The 19,725-nt window shown below is 43.8% G+C and overlaps 1 protein-coding gene across 1 annotated transcript; it reads left to right on the top strand.

Moving 5' to 3' along the window:
• Positions 1-5,193: 5,193 nt before the first annotated feature.
• Positions 5,194-15,465, top strand: PAQR9 (progestin and adipoQ receptor family member 9). The gene has a single exon (XM_081911230.1). It carries the CDS (start codon positions 8,733-8,735, stop codon positions 10,071-10,073), a length of 1,341 nt encoding a protein of 446 aa, XP_081767356.1. The 5' UTR covers positions 5,194-8,732; the 3' UTR covers positions 10,074-15,465.
• The last annotated feature ends 4,260 nt before the right edge of the window (positions 15,466-19,725 follow it).

The raw sequence follows: 19,725 nt of genomic DNA on the forward strand, positions 1-19,725 counted from the left end.
GTTCCCTATTCACCGAGAGGCTGCTGTGGAAGTGGCATGGGGGTGCCAAGGTGATGGCAGATCCAGCCTCAGAGGAACATGCCACAGGTGACACATTCTTTGGAGGTCAGATGTGGTGGCCCATTGCAGGCGGCCACCTTGTGACTGCTTTTGGAACTGTCTGGAGCAGGCTTCCTCAACCTTGGGCCCTCCAGATGTTTTTGGCCTACAACTCCCATGATTCCTAGTTAGCAGGGATGATGGGAATTGTAGTCTCAAAATATCTGGAGGGCCAAGGTTGAGGAAGCCTGGTCTGGAGGATACTTGGACCCAGGAAACGTGAAAATCCAACAATGCTTTAGAAGGCTAGGAGAAAAGAAGTAGCTAGCCAATGCATGTTGAGATGTGGCCTTTCCTCCACTAAATAATATGAAGGTTTCTACACCCTAGATAGAGACCAGAGATAATATTGCAGTTGCAAGACATCGAGAATAAATGTACTTAATCCACATATGGGATTGGCTTTTAATTAGGCTGTTTAATTACATACAAGTTGAGGGCAACTAAGTTTTGAAAATTTGGCCGGGCGTGTGTCACACAAATATGCCTGTTTATCCACATTTATGTATCAGGTATGCATAAATTAATTTATCTTTTTAAAGAGAATTATTTGCGGTATTTCACCAGAAAGAAAACTATCATAGAACTCTTGGAAATGGGCCGCTTTCAGTTGGAAAACGAACTTGCCTGTAATTATCCCAAGTCTTATAAAAGGCAGAAGAGATTATTTAGCAAGTAATAAGTGATGTGTATCAGCATCTGTTTTTTTTTTATTATTAAAAAAACTGCATAGTATACAAAAAAACCCCCAAAACCTCACCATCTCACCATAAATATCTTTGGGGTGTACGTTCTTTTTTCCAGCTGGTCCACCACAAGTTCAAGGTTACAAGGTCGAAAGATGTAATTGTTCAGACTTCTAAATATGTGATGCCTTACACTATGAATCATTTATTTTACTACTACTACTATTCAATATTTAACTAGCTCTAGCAGCATGTAACATGCTGACCATACACTAGACCAGCATGTATATGTCAAAAATAGTTGATGGAAAATGCCAAAATTCTAAGAGAAGCTACTCATGCAGCACAATCCTAAGTGTGCTTATTCAGAAGGAAATCCCACAATGTTCAGTGGGACTGTCTAGTCAACGTGCTTTGAACTGCAGCCTTAATCATGGATGGGAAAACACTTCTGCACCTGTAGTGAAAAATCATAAAACTGCACTCCCCCATTCTGAGCAGTACCTCGTTTTATAAATCAGGGGTGATTAACCTTTTTTATCTGAAGTCTGCATTCTCACAAGATCATCTGTCAGGGACCACATGCTGGTAGTGGGCAGGGCCAGAGCTGACAGTGGGTGAGCCACCCACCTTCCCCGCTCACACTCTGCCATACATTTCTGCTTCTCTGTCTTCCTGCCACCCACTTCTTCTTGCCCACTGGACTGCTGGGTGAGGGGCATATCACCCTTCCAAAGGTCTGAATTGTTTGCTTGCAGAGCATTCCCTCCTCCAGTTTTAATTGATTTGATTTGGTATCTCCATGTTTTCCACCATTTCTCCCTCTGCCCCCCCCCCATATGAAATTAGGTCAAGGGCTACAGGACACACACACACCCTTATTTTGCTTGGTACATAGTGGCGATTAGAGGTAGGAAAATTACACTCTTTGCAGTTTTTTTTTTTTTTAAATGAGTACTTTAATTTAGCTTCTGGAAGGGTAGGGACCAGTCAGGGATGCAATTCAACCAGGACACCATGTACTTTAGACCAGGCACCCCCAAACTCGGCCTTCCAGATGTTTTTGGGACTACATTTCCCATCATCCCTGACCACTGGTCCTGTTAGCTAGGGATATTGGGAGTTGTAGTCCCAAAACACCTGGAAGGCCGAGTTTGGGGATGCCAGCTTTAGACCATATTTTGGAAATTGTCCATTTCTGTGTCCTGCTGGTGAATATGACCCTCCCCTATTGAAATGCCATCACTGTTTAGGATTCCGTTCTTGCTTGATGTGGTTGTATAAGAATTTTTCAACAGTCGACATGAACTTGCTTATTTGCGTGATCACAGTTGCTTAAACCTTCTTGCATATGGCGGTGACATCCACAAGCATTTCTGCAATGTGTTTCTTCTAGCTGTTCAGACATTAACAGGCTGTTTTTGCCCCCAGAATGTACACATAGGCAAGATCAGAGGTAGGTCAGAAGCTTTTAGAGAGCGTTTATGTCTTCACAGTTTCTAGAACCATCACAGTATGGAAAGGAAGCAACGTAGACACATGTTACAATGAGTGCCCAGAAATGCTGCTGTCCACAAGTGAATGCTGACAACCCCAGAGAGTAGGGTGACCATGTGTCTTTCCTTACAGATAAAGGTTAAAGGGACCCCTGACCATTAGGTCCAGTCCTGGCCGACTCTGGGGTTGTGGCGCTCATCTCGCTTTATTGGCCGAGAGAGCCGGCGTACAGCTTCCAGTTCATGTGGCTAGCATGACTAAGCCGCTTCTGGCGAACCAGAGCAGCACACGGAAACACCATTTACCTTCCTGCTGGAGCGGTACCTATTTATCTGCTTGCACTTTGGCGTGCTTTCGAACTGCTAGGTTGGCAGGAGCAGGGACCGGGCAACGGGAGCTCACCCCGTCGCGGGGATATGAACCGCCAACCTTCTGATCGGCAAGTCCTAGGCTCTGTGGTTTAACCCACAGCGCCACTCACGTTCCTTACAGTTAGCTGTACACTATTTGAAGGGTTGTCCAGTATTCAAATCTGGCTTAAAGATAAAAATAGGAGAACAGAGACCTTGATGTTGCCCATCAATAGCTAATACCTGGACAGCAAATGGGGAAGACTATAGCTCAGTAGCAGAGCACCTGCTTTGCATGCAGAAGACCCCTGGCATCTCCAAATATGGCTGGAAAAGACTCCCACCTGGAACCCGGACAGCAGGTGTAAGTCAATGTAAACAGTACTGAGCTAGAAGGACCAATGGTTTGATACAGCATAAAGGCAGATTCCTATGTTCCCAACTGAGCAAGCACACAGGCCACCTGCTTACAGGTTTCCCCAGTATCATGAGATGCATGGTATTTATATTTAAAGTAATTATGGGAGCATCCAAAGCCCAAGTTCCGCCTGGATTAATGGAATTTGGAATAGGCAGTTTTCCAGCTGAGCTGGAATTCACCCAGCTGGGGTTCCTCATGCCAGCTCAAGCACGGATTTACCTGTGTAAGTCTTCCATTCTGGCTCAGCCGGAGCAAGTCCTGAAAAACAGGCAAGGCAAGGTAGGGCAGAAGCAGGGCAAGGGGAGACTTACCCTTATTCCAAATTCCCTTTAGATTGCTCATGTGATCTAGCCAGGGAGAGATTTAGGTTTGATGAGGCCCTAAGCTACTGAAGATAATGGGGCCCTTTATATGTCCAGCTGTCCTTTGTCAACAACAAATTGTTGCTTTTTTGTGTGATGAATATATGATATATGATATATATATAGGGGTCATTACTTACATGACAGGAGCCTACACAACACAAAACACTGTTGCTGTATGCAGGTTTTATTTTATTTGGTTTTTTTTGTCTTATATTTTGGAAATGTACATCCAGGTGTTTTTTTCCTTTAAATTTTTTTGGGGGGCCCAAGAGAATGTGGCCCTAAGCTATAGCATGTTTATCTTATACAGTGGTACCTCGGGCTACATACGCTTCAGGTTAAATACGCTTCAGGTTACACACTCTGCTAACCCAGAAATAGTGCTTCAGCTTAAGAACTTTGCTTCAGGATAAGAACAGAAATCGGGCTCTGGCAGTGCGGCAGCAGGAGGAGGCCCCATTAGCTAAAGTGGTGCTTCAGGTTAAGAACAGTTTCAGGTTAAGAACGAATTAAGTACTTAACCTGAGGTACCACTGTATGTAAATCTGGCACTGGATCTAGCAATCCGGCAGAAGGTATACTGACAAAAAAGGGTAGCATAAACTAAACTGTTTAAAAGGCTTGTTTTCCCTCTGCCAGGTCCCAGTCAGCTCAGGCAGCGAACAAAGTTTGGAATAAGGGTAAGTTACACTGGCATAGAGCATTCCTACAGTTTGGAGTGCTCTGTATTTCTAAGTGTGCATCTCTACGGTCAATTAGCACATGCAGCTTTTATGCAAACACATCTTATTTTCCAGAGGTGTGTTTCCTCTTCTATAGTGATAGATAAGTGATAACCCCAAACAAGGCTTGACCCGCACTTCCGTTTGGTCCTTCTAGGCATGGATTTCCCTGCTGCTTTCCCTGGGGAAACCCGCTGTTTACTGCTGAATTGGAGCAAATGTCCATTGGGTTTCCAGCGAATTGATGTTTGCTCCGTTTCAGCATTAAATAGCAGATTTTCCCAGGGAAAGCGGTAGCACGAAAGAAAAACATCTTGGACCCATGCCTAGAAGCCATGGACCATACAGAATAAAGTGTGGGGCAAAGGGAACTGCCGGTGAGCCCTGGAGAGGATTCACCAGAAGCAAGTGAATGTGTTGCATATACACATGGCCTGACCTGGCTTGCCTAATATGTGTAGGCTGGATTGAGGTATTAGAAGAGATAAAATCTCAAAGAACCTCCTGTGGTTCACTTAATGTACAGGGTTTGGCCTGTTGTGCAAAGGGCTCTTATTCCTTAATTATCATTGTGACCAACATTCTCCTCATGCCAAATTAGCAATGGCAAATAATGATCTGTGCAATGCTTAAGCAGAATACCTCTCTCAGTGGTGACTCTTGTCTTGTAGCACAGAAGACAGAAGCAGTTTGTCTACAATGGCAGCTTGGCAAAAGTCATAAAACAGTTTGAATGCTGCCTTAGGCTGCAACCCTAAACACATGTACCTCTGCTTAAGTCCTATACATCCCAGAAGAATTTGTTTCCAGGTAAACATGCAGAGGATCATGCTATAAGTAATCCCATACACAAAGAGTACTCCCACAAACACAGATTATTCAATGGGTTCTCTCCCACCAACAGTTGCCAAACAATTGCATACCTGTACATAGGTTTTGTAACCATTTGCCAACGAAGTGAAATTTATTGCTCAAGATACCATGTGAAGCGTTCCTAAATCAACTAGGAAAAACAAATGCCTGCACATTTTCTTTTGCATAATTTATGCTTCCCGCGGTTGTTAAGAGGGGAGGAAATGGAAGGGGAATTATGGGAGCTGCCTATGCTTTTGCAACTTGTTTTTCTGCAGCACCCTAAACAGTATGATTAAATGCTCCCCACTTCCCTGAGCAGTGGTTTCCTGTAATTAAGAAGAGCACTGAAAACTTGTGTTGTCTTTGTTTACAAATACTGTATACAAGTTGGAGCCAAATGGAAGAAAGGTTCCTTAAAGCAGCCTGAATAACCACTGATGCCATTTCAGATTCTCATAGATGGAGAAAGAGGACACAAAATAGACTGCAGTACTAGCTGGCTCTTAATAAAAGCATTATTCCTCAATGTCAAATTACATGAAGTTAAAGAGAAACATCATTCTTCATAGATACTAAGCCTGCAGATAAAGGAATATAATTGGTATGGCCAAAGATCCTAAGCTTCTCTTGCTACATACTGAAGAGAGTTTTTTCCCTAATATTTTTCCACTTCCCTGCTGGAATACAGAATGACTCTGTATATTTATTAAATACTATTTTCCTTTGCCATATGTATTTTATTATAAATTTGTTGGATGTGCAGTATCTTCTTCTGTGTAGGATCTGTTGTTCTAGTGTGAAAGCTAAACATGGCTTGTTGTTCTCTTTTCTTTCTCCAAATGTTCATTGCCTCTTATTCTGACTTGATCTGAGTGATTGCATTTTTATTTCACCCTTCCTCCAAGGAAATAGATGCCACCTCACTTCCTGAAAACAACTTGCGAGATACATTAGACCAAAAGATCATAAGCAATTGAGTTCACCCAGCTAGTTTTGTGGCTGACTGCAGGTTTGCCTCCCTGTTCATCATCCATTACACTAAGCATTGCATCACACTGACTGGTTGGCCTGGAGCCAAAGAGGAAAAGAGGGAAGAATGTGTCAGAACAAAAAACCAAATTGTCATGTTCTAATCTGATGCCTGATCTCATGGAGGCCAGGGTGTTCACAAGTTACAGGACCACGGATAGCTCCAAGTAAATTACTTGCCCTGGCAAAAGTTGGGAGCAGACTGATATCCTTTAAACTTCTGGGCTCATCCAGACTTCCACTTGCACCACTTTCCCCCAGGGAAACCTGATCTTTACCACTGGGTTTTCCACGGATTGACGTTTGCTCCAAAAGTTGCTCGGACCCATGCTTTCTCCATGGAAGTGTGGAGGTGCCCTCTGTCGACTTCCTCTAGGAGCCACCCGCCTGCGGAGAACTTCAGAGCTTTAAAGGGCAAATCCTCTGGCCTCAAGACTGCTACTTCTTCTTCATTCCACAGCACTCCCTGTGCTGCTAGACTGGTGAAGTGTAGTGGGAGGCATCTGATTCTTCAGATGCCAAGAAAGGTCCCTACGGGCCCTAGTGGTCCAGAGGTTCTTCTGGAGGCCCCTGTCCAACAGCCTCAGTTACAATGGTCTCTTGGTATCTGGCAGCCAGCTTAGAACCCTGAACTTCATCTGACTCCTCAGCTGGTGCCTCTGCAGCCTCCAGTTATATGCGTGGATTACTGCTGGATTCCGGAGCCATGACAAAAGTAACTTCTACAAAGAGCAAATAATTAAGCTGTGGAATTCAGTGCCACCAGATGGCTCTAAAAGGGGATTAGACACTCATGGGGGGATAAAGCTTCTAGACAAGGTAGCTACTGCCTCCAGGTACTGGAGGCAGAGAATGCCTTTAAATATAAGGTACTGAGGATCATGGGTGAGGGCATTGTTGCACTCATGGGTCTTAAGCACAGTGGCATCTTAATAGGCTTCTGGCCACCCAGGATACACTGATGGGCACATCTAACCACATGGAAAGTCCCATTGTTTACAGTATAACACTCCTTTGTCTTTTCTTTTCAATTATTAATTTGTTGCATATACATTACATCTCCCTGTTTTATTATTTATTGGTCACCTAAAACTGGTGGGAAATTTAAAGTGGCTGCTTCATTTCATCTTTTGAAACGAATCATCAGTTATGGTCAGTCATCATGCCCCAGTACAATAAGAATACTTACATTTCTGTAATATGCAATGACTATCGAAAACCCTGTTCAACTGATTTTTAAATACAGTAATATGTTTTGAAGGAGGCTTTTAGGCAGGGAGGGAAGAGAAACGCTAGATAAACCAAAGGAATTGCTCCATACTGCCAGTCACAGATAACAGGCCTGTTTCATTCAGCTTTTTGGTGTATCTGTTTATCAAGGGCAAGAGAAGCTTACATGAATGATTTAATGAGCATTCATCATGATTTGTGAGATTAGACAATGTTGCATCAAGCATTATCCCACAGTTTCCAGTGCATACGCCCTTTTCACAAAAAGTCTTACCTTTTGGGAAAGAGGCTTTGTTGCACAAGGGCTCAAAATCAGCTTTAATTGTGCAGCCTGAATTTGCCAGGATGGGTCTGGATCCCACCACAAAGTAATGGCAGTCTGGAAGTGCTCTAAAAATCATGGCCACACCATCTGGCATGGAAAAAAGAGGCTCTTTATCTCACAAAGGTCAAGCATATACCAGTCAGTTTAATAATCCACAGAATGACATTGTGCTGTACATATTAATTTGCATTAAAATGTATAACACAATGTCATGGGTTAATTATCATAGCACAAGCAATATTTGGGGGGGGGGGTTAAGTAAATTGTTTAGTTGATGTACCTTTAAGGACTCACACTAACTTGTTTGTTAAAAAAAAATCTCTATGCTCTAGTACTGAAGCGTGTGTTGTCCCCTTGGGTGCTTTTTGTTCACTGTTGTCAGAAGTCACAGCCCAGTTACAGGAAAAGCAGAACCAAGTCCTACTGTATTCAATGGGCTGCCCACAAATGAGGCTGCAGATCTTTGTGTCTGTTAATGGATGCATCGCGACATGTTGCTTTAAATCAATTTTCACTGCGCCTAAATCTATGGCTTTTGTGCACGCCTCTATAACATCAGCGTCTTGCCTTCTCCCCCGTCAATGTTCAAGCACAGGAGCTGACATTGAGAGACCCCCAAGGTAAGCCTAAGGAGATCGAATTACCAGTGAGAGGAGGACAGCTCCGCGGAGAGAGCAGAAGGGATCCCTTTTCTTGGCCAGGGTTTCGCCTAGTATTCAGAGAAAGTGACAGATGGGAAGGCAGGCAGGCAAGGGGGGGGGGGAGGGAAGGAGGGAGGGAGGGCTCACGCGGCGGCGGCGGGGGCGGGGCATCCCCGGCTTTAGCAATTAATCGGTGCTCCCGGAGAGCTGAAAGGCACTGCAGTCTATGCCTTGCGTCGGGGGCATCAATCATTCAACCGGCGCGCGGCACCGAGGGCGCAGTTGGGAAAGGGGAAACTTTCCCCGCAGATGATTTAAGAAACCGAAGCCGCGGAGCAAGCGGGTGGGGAGTCTGGCTGAGCTATAGAAATTGACCCAGGCGTGCCTGGCCGGGCTTGAATTACCGCGGCGATGCGCCTGCCGTTTCTCCCTGCAGGAGCTGCTGCGCGTTGGCTGGGGGCGAGCGAGGCTGCTGCTGCTGCTGCTCCTGCCTGCCTCCTGCCCTTGCTGCAATGAATGATGCGGGAGGAGGAGGAGGAGGCGGCGGTGGCCGCCGGCGCTGCTCGGGCGAAGCACAAATCCACCGCAACTCCTCCAGTAGCAGCAGCAGCAGCAAGGAAAGCGGCTTTGCCCTGGTGAGCTTACATCACAATCCCGGCTCGGGCTGCTGTTTCTCTAAGCGGCACGCAGCAGCCGGGGAGCCGTCGAGGGAGGAGGGCACCAGGATGCCCGCGGGCGGCGGATCCGACGAGGGCCAGGCGCCCCCTGGAGCCGCGCCGTCGCCCCAGCCTGCCCGCTCCTCGGGCCGCCCGCCGTCTCGTCGGGAAGGCGGCCCCGGCCCGCTGCTGCGCTGGGACGAGGTCCCCGACGACTTCGTGGAGTGCTTCATCCTGTCGGGCTACCGGCGCCTGCACTGCACGGCGCAGGAGTGCCTGGCGTCGGTGCTGCAGCCCACCAACGAGACGCTCAACTTCTGGACGCACTTCGTGCCGCTGCTGCTCTTCGCCGCCAAGTTCTGCCGCCTGCTGCTGCTGCGCGGCGCCGGCGACGTGCCCTTCCACCACCCGGCGCTGCTGCCGCTCTGGTGCTACGCGTCGGGCGTGCTGCTCACCTTCGCCATGAGCTGCACGGCCCATGTGTTCAGCTGCCTGTCGCTGCGCCTGCGCGCCGCCTTCTTCTACTTGGACTACGCCTCCATCAGCTACTACGGCTTCGCCAGCACCGTGGCCTACTACTACTACCTGCTGCCGGGCCTCAGCCTGCTGGAGCCCCGCGCGCTCAGCCGCTACCTGCAGCAGCGCCTGGGCTGGCACGTGGACTGCAGCGCGCCGCTGGCCGCCTACAGCGCGCTGGTGCTGCCCGTGGCCTTCGCGCTGGCCGTGGCCTGCACCGTGGCCTGCTGCAAGAGCCGCTCCGAGTTTTGCGCCTACCCCTTCGCCATCCGCACCTTCGTCTTCGTCATGCCGCTCAGCATGGCCTGCCCCATCATGCTGGAGAGCCTCCTCTTCGACCTGCAGGGCCACAACCCCACGCTCTTCGTCCACTTCTACCGCCGCTACTTCTGGCTGCTGGTGGCCGCCTTCTTCAACGTCAGCAAGATCCCCGAGCGCATCCAGCCGGGCCTCTTCGACATCATCGGCCACAGCCACCAGCTCTTCCACATCTTCACCTTCCTCAGCATCTACGACCAGCTCTTCTACGTCGAGGAAGGCCTGCAGCAGTTCCTGCAAGGGCACGCGCCCGCCTCGCCCACCTTCGCGGGCACGGTGGGCTACATGCTGCTCTTGATACTGTGCCTGGGCCTGGTCATCAGGAGGTTTCTCAACGTCCCGGAAGCCTGCAAACACGATTGAGGTAGCCTCCCCTTACGGTTTCTGTTGCAGGTCTCCATTTAAATCGCCCGGAGGGTATTTTTAAAAATATATATATATTATTTTGCTGGCTTGCCGCAGAAAAACTCAAGGAGGTTGACTCTCTAAGAAGCCCTGGTACCTTTCAGAGAAAGGTGCTAAGAAGAGCACTGAATTCGTCCAAATCAAGCACTGAACTCCTTAGGGGAAAATGAACACTTCTGTTTCTCTGGAAACAAATTTAGATTTTAGAAAATGGCGCTCTAGCCGCATCACTGTATACAACTTACTCTTATTTATTGCTGCTTAGGATACAAAGAAAAGCCATTTAGGACCCTTTCTTGAACTCTCCTACAATTTGATCCTCAGTAAATTTTTTGAAAGCAAGCCGCAACGTCTTACTTTCAACTAATGTGCCTAGGATCAAGGTTTCAGGGGAACAATATGCATGGACCATATGAATGCTATCTACTGATTTCAGACTGTCTAGGAGATGTTATTTCAATTAGCAATATATGCTAGGCCTGCACTGACGAACTGTTGAGATTTAAAATCAGATAATGCACATGATGCACTCAAGGATGTGTGTGTGCATTTTCTTTTAAAGTATTTTGAAGTCATATGCACTGGAACTTGGTTTTCAACACAAGCAGATTGAGTTCTGTTTCTTTTTGCATTAACTTGCCTTGGCCCCAAGGCAAATGCAGTACTTAAAACTTCTGTATAGAAATACCTTTAAGTAACTGTGAACTATAGTGGAACTGGGTTATAATTTGATCAGAAGCTGTTGGTTAAACTGTGAGAAACAAAAGGTGAGCAGGGAACATAGCCATCCCAACCTCTACACATAAAGCCCGTCTCTTGCAAAATGCTTTATACAGTCGTACCTTTATACAGAACGCCTTGTGAGTCAAATGTTTTGGCTCCCGAACGATCGAAACTCGGAAGTGACTGTTCCGGTTTTCGAACGTACTTTTGGAAGCCAAAAATCCAACAGGGCTTCCCTGGCTTCCAATTGGCTGCAGGAGCTTCCTGTAGCCAATCAGAAGCCGCACTTCGGTTTTCGAATGTTTTGGAAGTTGAACGGACTTCCGGAACGGATTCCATTTGACTTCCAAGGTACGACTGTACTCTGGTTCTGGTGCCCATTTACAAAATATGCATGTCTTGACAGTTGTGAAGGGTGCACATTTATATAAATGGCACGCAAGCTGAAAGTATAGCTGAAGGAGTTGTTCACTTTAGAACTAACATAGTTTCAGAACATCCTAGAAAAAGCAGCACTAAATACAGGACCAAATCACCAGTGAGTTTATGAACGTGTCAGAATATGATTGCACTATTAGTTATCCTGGCATAGCAGCCACAGAACAAACTTTCTGATTTGCTTACATACATACATACATACATACATACATACCCAGCAGGGGGTATGGCAGAGTTGAGCTGAAAGAGAGCTTTACAACAATCCAATGGCAAGTTCTTTTATCATCTCCTGTGCTATATGATAGTAGCAGGGTTGTTACACCTCTTGGTCAAGTTTACAGTTTCATAGAAAAATATGTGGATGTCCCAGGATAGATGACAAGGAAGTGTTCATGAAAGATGCTGAAAATTTTATGTTCACGTTAATAGCAACTGTTATCTCAGGACTATAACTCAGAGGGGGGGGACTACTTCTGAATTTTGATTGTGTAAACAAATCATCGGTAAAACTTATGAAAATAAAAGCTCAGAGGCACAGAGAGAAAATCCGCAACTGTACTGTTTCAGGAGAGTTGTGGAAGTAAACAAAGCACTGGTCCATGATTCCTATTCCAAGAAGAAAAACCAGCATTTAGAAACCTACAATAATAAGCTTTTGTGGACTAGAACCCATTTCATCAGGTGCATGAAGTGTTTCCTCAGCTGGAATATAACACACACACACACACACACACACACACACAAAAAAAAAAAAACTGGGGGCAGTGATGGGATCATGAGAAGCATAGCAAAGAACAACCTGAATTGTGGGCAAGACATGCTGTGCCATTTCTGTGCAAACTCAGCACAGTGACCACTCACAATGCCAGTAATTGATTATAATCTTCTTAGCTTTCCTGTGCTAATTTGAATACCCATAGTGTGGGAGAGAACCTTGGGTACAGTCAAGCCCTAAATGAATAAAATCAGACTCCTACAAGCAATTATAGTTTGGCAGTTTTACACCGGGGGCTCCTATTGAAGTTTTTCTGTTGTTCAGCTGTCTGCTCATCAACAGCGGTGTCCTGGGTGATTTATTTATTTGTTTATTTATGCTTTTGATCATTGTGATTCTCAAAGAACGGATACAGTTTTAAAACATTAACAGCACAACTACAATCATAAAAGTGCCACCGGTGAGGGACAATTAAACAACTAAGCCGAACAAATAACAAAACACTTGTCTAAAGAGGAAGGTCCTAATTGCCTGCTTAAAAGGGGCAAGCTTCCAGAAGAGAGGATTGGAATGTTCTCTCCCTGGTTTGTGAGCTTCCCCGTTTTTGTGTGTCAGATTTGTGTCTGTTCCAGTTTCTCCCAGGTAGACAGCAAAAAGACATTGTTTGCAGGTCACTGCATATGCCCAGTTCGGAGAGGAGCAGGTGAATGAGTCCCTTACAGAGTGGCCTTGTGTAATGTTGTTACCTTCTTGTTGAGTAATGTTAGATTGTGTAATGTTGTTACCTTAAATTGATATAGTCTAGGTTTGTTGCAGAGTCTGGTTCCTCAGGTGTGTGTCTCACTAGTTGTCCTGTTGCTGGTAAGGGAATTCCTAGAGATCAAGCCAGCCACAGGACCTATGAAAAGGAATATCATTGTCCGACATTGTCATCCATCATCTTGCAGGCCTTTGGGTAGAGGCCTCTCCTTGCTTACAAACAAACACCCTTTTGCTGTCTTGCCTAACACAAACAGGTCAGTCTTTTGCCCAAAGTCTGTGTACATCAGACATTAAAAAGAAAACAGCAGAACATTTCACTCTCCCAGAACACACTGCTGCTTACAGGAAAATCACTGCACTCCAAAACCAAAAAACTTTCCAAGGGAGGTTCCAGCACGGAAATGCCAAATTTGAATATATAAGCAGTTTGAATCAATTATTTTAAGAGTCAAATTGGAAACAAATCTTTCTCTTCCACTCTGGGCTTTGAATTAGCATAGCAAAGCAGAGAGCATTACTGCAGTTGGGAGTGGTCACCGTGTTTATTTTGCATACACCTGAGCTTTTCATGGAAACATTACTGACTGTTGAATTTCATGGCCTTTGGGCTCCACTGTTTAATATTTTGCACCCTCTATACCTCTGGGTATGACTGTAGAAAAATCTACCAACTGAAGATTCCTCTTTATGTGTGTGATGATGGGTTCCAGTTCACAAAACCTTATGCTACAATATACCTGTTAGTCTTTTTGATGCCACAACACTAAATGATTTTTATTTTTTACTATAATGAACTAGCACAGCCACCCCTCTGTGATCCATAATCCTACATAAGAACATAAAAAAAGCCCTGCTGGATCAGGCCAAAGGCCCATCTAGTCCACTATCCCGTTCTCTCAATGGTCAACTAGATCTCTATGGGATGCACAACAACACTCTCTCCCCTCTTGTAATTTCCACCAACTCATATTCAGACTCCCATAGTGACAACATAGCCATTTTGGTTAGTAGTCACTGATAAGTAGCCTTATCATGTAGCGGTGGCCTTGAATTTCAATAGCAGAAACAACATGTATTGTGGGTTGGCCTAAATTGAATACTTTAAAATGTAAGGAAAACATCAGGATCAATTTGGAAGAGTGAACTATTTGTCAGGAACTTAGGTGAAGTAATATTGTCATTCTATACTCTTTCTCTGTTCCCCTGCTATTTCCTAATTCAACATTGTGCAGTCATAGATGGGCGTTAAGAGTCACCTAATTTCAAGATAATCAGAAGGTGGTTTTTTTAGGTGACTCTGTTTTTCAGTTTCCTGTTAGATGTATGGATAAAGAGCACCCCAACCCCTTAATGAAGAAATTCTAGAGCAGTTCAGGGTATTTCAGTTCAAAAGTTGTACTGTGATGAACAGTTGCTTTTATTCTTGACCAGACATTCTGCCAGTACTCATATCATTTTAAGGCTGTAAGCAAGGCAGTATTTTTTCCAGAGGGGGAGATAACATAATCCGAGCAAATAGTGACAATAATTGTCATGACATAGTGGTATGGTACTATATAATGCAAGGATATTATACTATGAAGTTTAGGTGGCAAACCATTGGTTTTCTCCACTGGAAATAAATGGTATCATTTGTTAGTGGATTGTTCCTGGTTTGATTTGAAACATATGTACTCTTCTCCTAGATCATCAAATCACATATAAGACCAGAACACTGAGGCCCTCCCGTGCAGATAGAATGGTTGGGTTCTGCTTAATAAGCCAAGATGAGCAAGTTTTTTTGCCTATGCCTGCAGCAGAGCAAGCAAACAAACCAGGAACTCTTCGGCCAACCATAGTTTCCCATTTAATCCAAACTGGGAAGCTATGGTTGCCAGCTTCCAGGATATTAAACCATAATTTGAAGTTGCTTTAATATCCTGACTTGTTCTGCAGTGAATAATCATTGTTTTCAGGTTTGGGCAAATGGGAAACTATGAATAATTACAGGGCTCCTGGTTTAGTTGTGTGTCATGAAAAGCTAGGAGCAGAGGGGCTGTGTGAGGGGAGGGGAAAGGATCATTCATATTGTGAATAACTGAGCTGAGATTTATATTTGTTTATTAAATTGTATACTGCCCTTCATCTGAAGATCACAGGGTGGTTCACAACATAAAAATACAAAATGAGAACACAAATACATAATAAAACAAGAACACAGAAATCAAAGCAGTAACCTTTCTCCCATAAACACATTTAAAAGGCCATATAATGTTTAATCAGCCAAAGGCCTATTTATAAAGAAACATTTTTGTCTGGCGACTGAATGATTATCAGCACTGGATTAATCCTTAACCATGGTTATGTTTTCCTTAACCATGGCTAACTGTTACATTTCAATACATTAGGATTTTTTAAATATAAAAAATTAAATGTGCATATATATATATATATATATATCCCACTGTTCAACTCTAATGAAGTTTCTAGCGCAGCTAACAGAGAGCACCACCAACTATAGAAAATTACAGTCATCACATTAAAACAACAAATAGCAGGTCATGAGTTGAATGACAGGTGTTAAAACCAATTTAAAACACCAAGCCCAGTAAGATAACACAGGTATCAGTACAATTATAAATTAAGTATCGGCCACAAACTAGAATGTGAAACCATAGTTTGGTACACATTTTGTGGTCTTAACCTTCATTAGTCTCAATTATGGCTAAGCATTATGTAAAAAGAGAAAAAGGGCCTGGCTGGGGAAATACATGTTTATTGCACAATATGCAGTATATCAACATTTTGTTTCTCTTTAGCTAAGTCTGCCCAGCCTGTGACTTTGTTTAGTTTCATACGTTTCTCTTCAAATGAGGAGCAGCTGCAGGTTTTAACCTTTTATCGTATTCTGCACATATTCTGCATATACGGCACAGTGAATCTGACATGGGCTTGCTAAAAATAAATGTTGTTGTTTGGGTGAAATTCATCCAGAACAACATAATTGTTTTAATGATTTGCCCCCAAAATGACTCACCCAGCCTTCAAAATAAATAATTTATCCGGAGCATTTCTCCAGGAGAGGCCATTAGAGCATCGAGTTCGGCAATTAAGAAATGCACTGGAAAATGGAAAAGTCAAGGAGTTAACACTCTCACTGCTATGAGAAACCTCAGAGTCCAATTTAAATCTGAAAAGAGGTTTATACCGTATAATGAGTGGCGGGTGGGTTTTTTGTTTTGCTTTTTGTGCTTACTAGTTACGTCGTAAGGGGCATCCTGCAAAGCAATGTCAGAAAGGCCGTGGCGAACGGTAAAAATACATTTGATATTTAGACCATGTGATGGCTTCTATATATATCTCAATTACAGATAAAAGCTTATGGTGCTGATATGGTGTTAGCTGTTCTTACAGCTACTTACTTTACTACTCTTTCCACCTAGAGACCTAACAGCCTTTCTCCTAGTTGGGAGTCGTTCCATAATCCATGGATATGAAGCATGCTAAACCTCCCAAGTCCACCTAAGGAGTCAGTTGTTACTTGTGGTTCCTTACATGTGTTTTACTGGATCTATCAGAGGGCAAATCTTTGTTTAGAAATCTATATATACTGTCCTTCACCCCATTTGAATTTCAGGGCGGTGTAAACCCAATTTATATCATAACAAGAAATAATAAGACAGCCGATAAAATAGATCATGTTAGATCACCATTTTTTAATTGAAAATCATTGCTAAGGCTATCTGTGCTTCAGATATCGATTGCCACATTTCTATGCAGGATTTCTAGGGTGCAAGTATTTGAATGTTTGGTTTTAGCCCCCTTGAAGGGCACACCTATAGCAAAGGCGGCATAGTTTGCTAATTGATGGTTTATTGTCCGTAAATATGGGGAGAAAGCTATAATATGAAGGTCAATCATTTTCTTTTTAAGTCAGTGGCAAAATCTATGCTACGTTATTTGTGAGCAAGAGGCAACTTCAGATAGGTATGAGGGCACGACGCCATTCATTATATCCGTAGACATATTCTATGTCCAGACACCAACTCTGCCACTGAGGGCTGTTTAGGGAAGAGATTTGTACAAAGCTTTGAATATTTCTTCCTTTCTGTAATGTGTCTGGATTCAACGCCTTTCTCTAAAACATTGTAGGGGAATGGGATGGCCATTGTTCATTGGTATTTGAGCAATGGACCCCCTTTATGGAAGAGTCCCTAACAGACCAGGGGGTAGGAATTCTCAGATCCAGGGACCAGCCCTACAAGCCTATTTAGCCCTCAGGGCTCCGCCCGCCAGGCTACACACCCTCCCCTGACACACCTCCTCTTCCCAGGCCACACCCCTTACTAGCCCTACTTCACAGCAGGTGTTTTTGCTGGAATGTGATCTTGAACTCTGATCACGACCCCTTGTTTGTCTGGATGGAAGCTAGAAAGGTGTATGAGTGCGGAAACTAGTGTACTGCATAAAGTTAAATCTTATAGTTGCTTCTCTGCCCACTTTTGCCTCTGGGCTGGCATGAGGCCCCTGGAAGGTTTCCCAGAACAGAATGTGGCCCTCAAGCCATACAAGGCTTACAACTGTGTTTCGTAAAATAGTGCACCAGTGGATGTTATCCTGAAAGCATCTTTATACACACTTATAAAGGGCAGGTGCTTTGCATACCAAGGGAAACCTGCTGGGTTTGGCAAAACATTTTGTTTGAGAGTTTATGTGATATATATGCCACAAAAAATAATGATATCTACAGAGAACATAATGTTTCCAGTTGCTGCAGAACGTGTTCCGGTTCTCAGTTTGTTTATTTTTCGTCCCAAGTTGACCATACTATATATTATAGAATGTCTGAAAGTGCGGCCTGGAGTACATTCATTTGTATGTCAGTTGTACCTACCTAAGAGTGCAGCTAAAAGTGCACTTCAAAGCATTTGTTCACCATCATTATTATTCTTTAAATTTGTATACCTCCGTATACCCGTAGGTTTCAGGGCGGTTCACAACACATTTATTCAGAATTAGATTCCTTGAAATCAATGGGATTTGCTTCTGAGCGAGAACATCAAGGATTATTGTGGCACCTTAAAGACTAACAAATTTATTAGGGCATAAATTTTCAAAGACCACAGTCCATTTCATCAGCTGCACTTTTTCAAAGAAAGGTATCCTTAGGACTGGCATCAAAATATTCATCCCTTTCTGAGGCTAACATTTTCAAATTGAGAGGCCACAGAAAAGGTTGTGAATCCACAATTCTCCATGTTTAATATGTAGAAATGGAGCAGGCAGACAAAAAATGTTACCATTCTGCCTTACTCATTCTGAGCTTATTTGAACTTATTTTCTCATGTTCACACTCCCACCTAGTTAGCCATTCCAACAGAACTGTAACTTGACTATTTTCTGTGTTTGAATCAGTAGAAGCCATCTTAGTAATGGTATTCCTCCTGGCAAAATTGTATGGGGACGTTATACTTTGAAACTGGCTAAAATCATTTGGTTGTTGTCCACATGCCTTACAGCAGGATGTTGTTGGGTGACTCCAACTCCCATCAGCCCCAGCCAATGTGGCTAGTGGTCAGGGACGATGGGAATTGTAGTCCAACAATATCTGGAGGATCACAGGCTGCACACCCCTGCCTTACAAGCAAAGCATCATTCACACAGTAATTGCCCAATTATGCACGTTACAGTTTCCTGCTTAAGTTGTTGGAGCACAGAGCTGAGAATTAAAATTGCACCTGGATTCTAATTCCAGCAGTCAGTATAGTCATTCAAGTTTTTCATAAGAATAAAATGCAATTAAGAACTTCACCATAAACACTTGGGACACAGTCTGGTTCAACCATGGGCAGAAAGCAGAACAAAGAGCTCGGAGCCCTCCAGGTGTTGTTAGAATACAACACCCATCCGCTTCTGCCAGCATGGCTAATGGTCAGAGATGATGGGAGTTGTTGTCCAACAAGGTCAGGAAGGCCACAGGTTCCTCATTCATGGTGTAGAGCCTTGGAAGTCCCCACTCCTTGCCTATATTTCAGGTAGCAGACTGAGAGTTATTACAGACAATAAGAGGTCTATGGTGTTCTGTATATTGCTACTCATCCAGCTCCATTCATTGCAACTTACATCGCTGCATAATGTGCGTACGAATGTGGGAAGGGGGAAACAGGGCTTATTTGAGTCTTGGGTATCCTCCAGGTGCTGATGCCATGTTGGGGCACTGTGGTTGTGGCTTTGTGGTGCAATCCAGCAAAGCTTCGGCACTTTTTAAAGTGCCGCCAATTTCAAGCACATGTTTGATTAACACTCAGAGAAATAAACAGTATGTTGTAGTGCTTAGCTTTGTCGAGATTGCTCACGTTTTTGAAATGCAGTTTTGTTGTCCTCACTGGGGAATTAAGACCCACCCCCAAAAAATTAAGTTCCATTGATTGTGCATAGGAATGAACCATTTAGTCAACAGGATTATGCCAGACATGTATTCAGTCATCCTTCTCTGTTACTCCACCCATAAAATGGGGATTATTTGCTTAACTACCTCGTCAGAAATCTTTATGAATAAGTGTCTTCGAAACACTTTGAAAGCAATGCAGAAAGAACTAATGGAGTGTTTGACGCTAAGAGTGTTGTTTACTTTTGGTGGTTCATTTTCTCATCTGTAGAAGAAGCATTTATGCCTGTAAGATTTAAACAAACAAACAAACAAACAAACACTTGCAAACCCTTCCATTTGTGGTTCAGTTTCTGTTTCAAAAATTCAGAAATGATCTTGGGAGTAAACCTTATTGAATTCAATGGGACTTAGTTCTGAGTAGACATGGTTAGGATTGCACTGCAAATTCTCATTGTCTTTACCAAAATGCCTTACCCAGGTATGGTGTGAACAGCAAAGTGTCTTTACAACAGAATACAGAATTGCAAGAGAGGGGTAAGGCAAACATGTTTCTTTTGAAAATATTTATTGCTTTGCCCAGAATTTACCTTTAGTACATGCTT

The sequence above is a fragment of the Podarcis melisellensis genome (genome assembly GCF_964234715.1).
Source record: "Podarcis melisellensis genome assembly, chromosome: 5".
Classification (NCBI taxonomy): Eukaryota; Metazoa; Chordata; class Lepidosauria; order Squamata; family Lacertidae; genus Podarcis; species Podarcis melisellensis.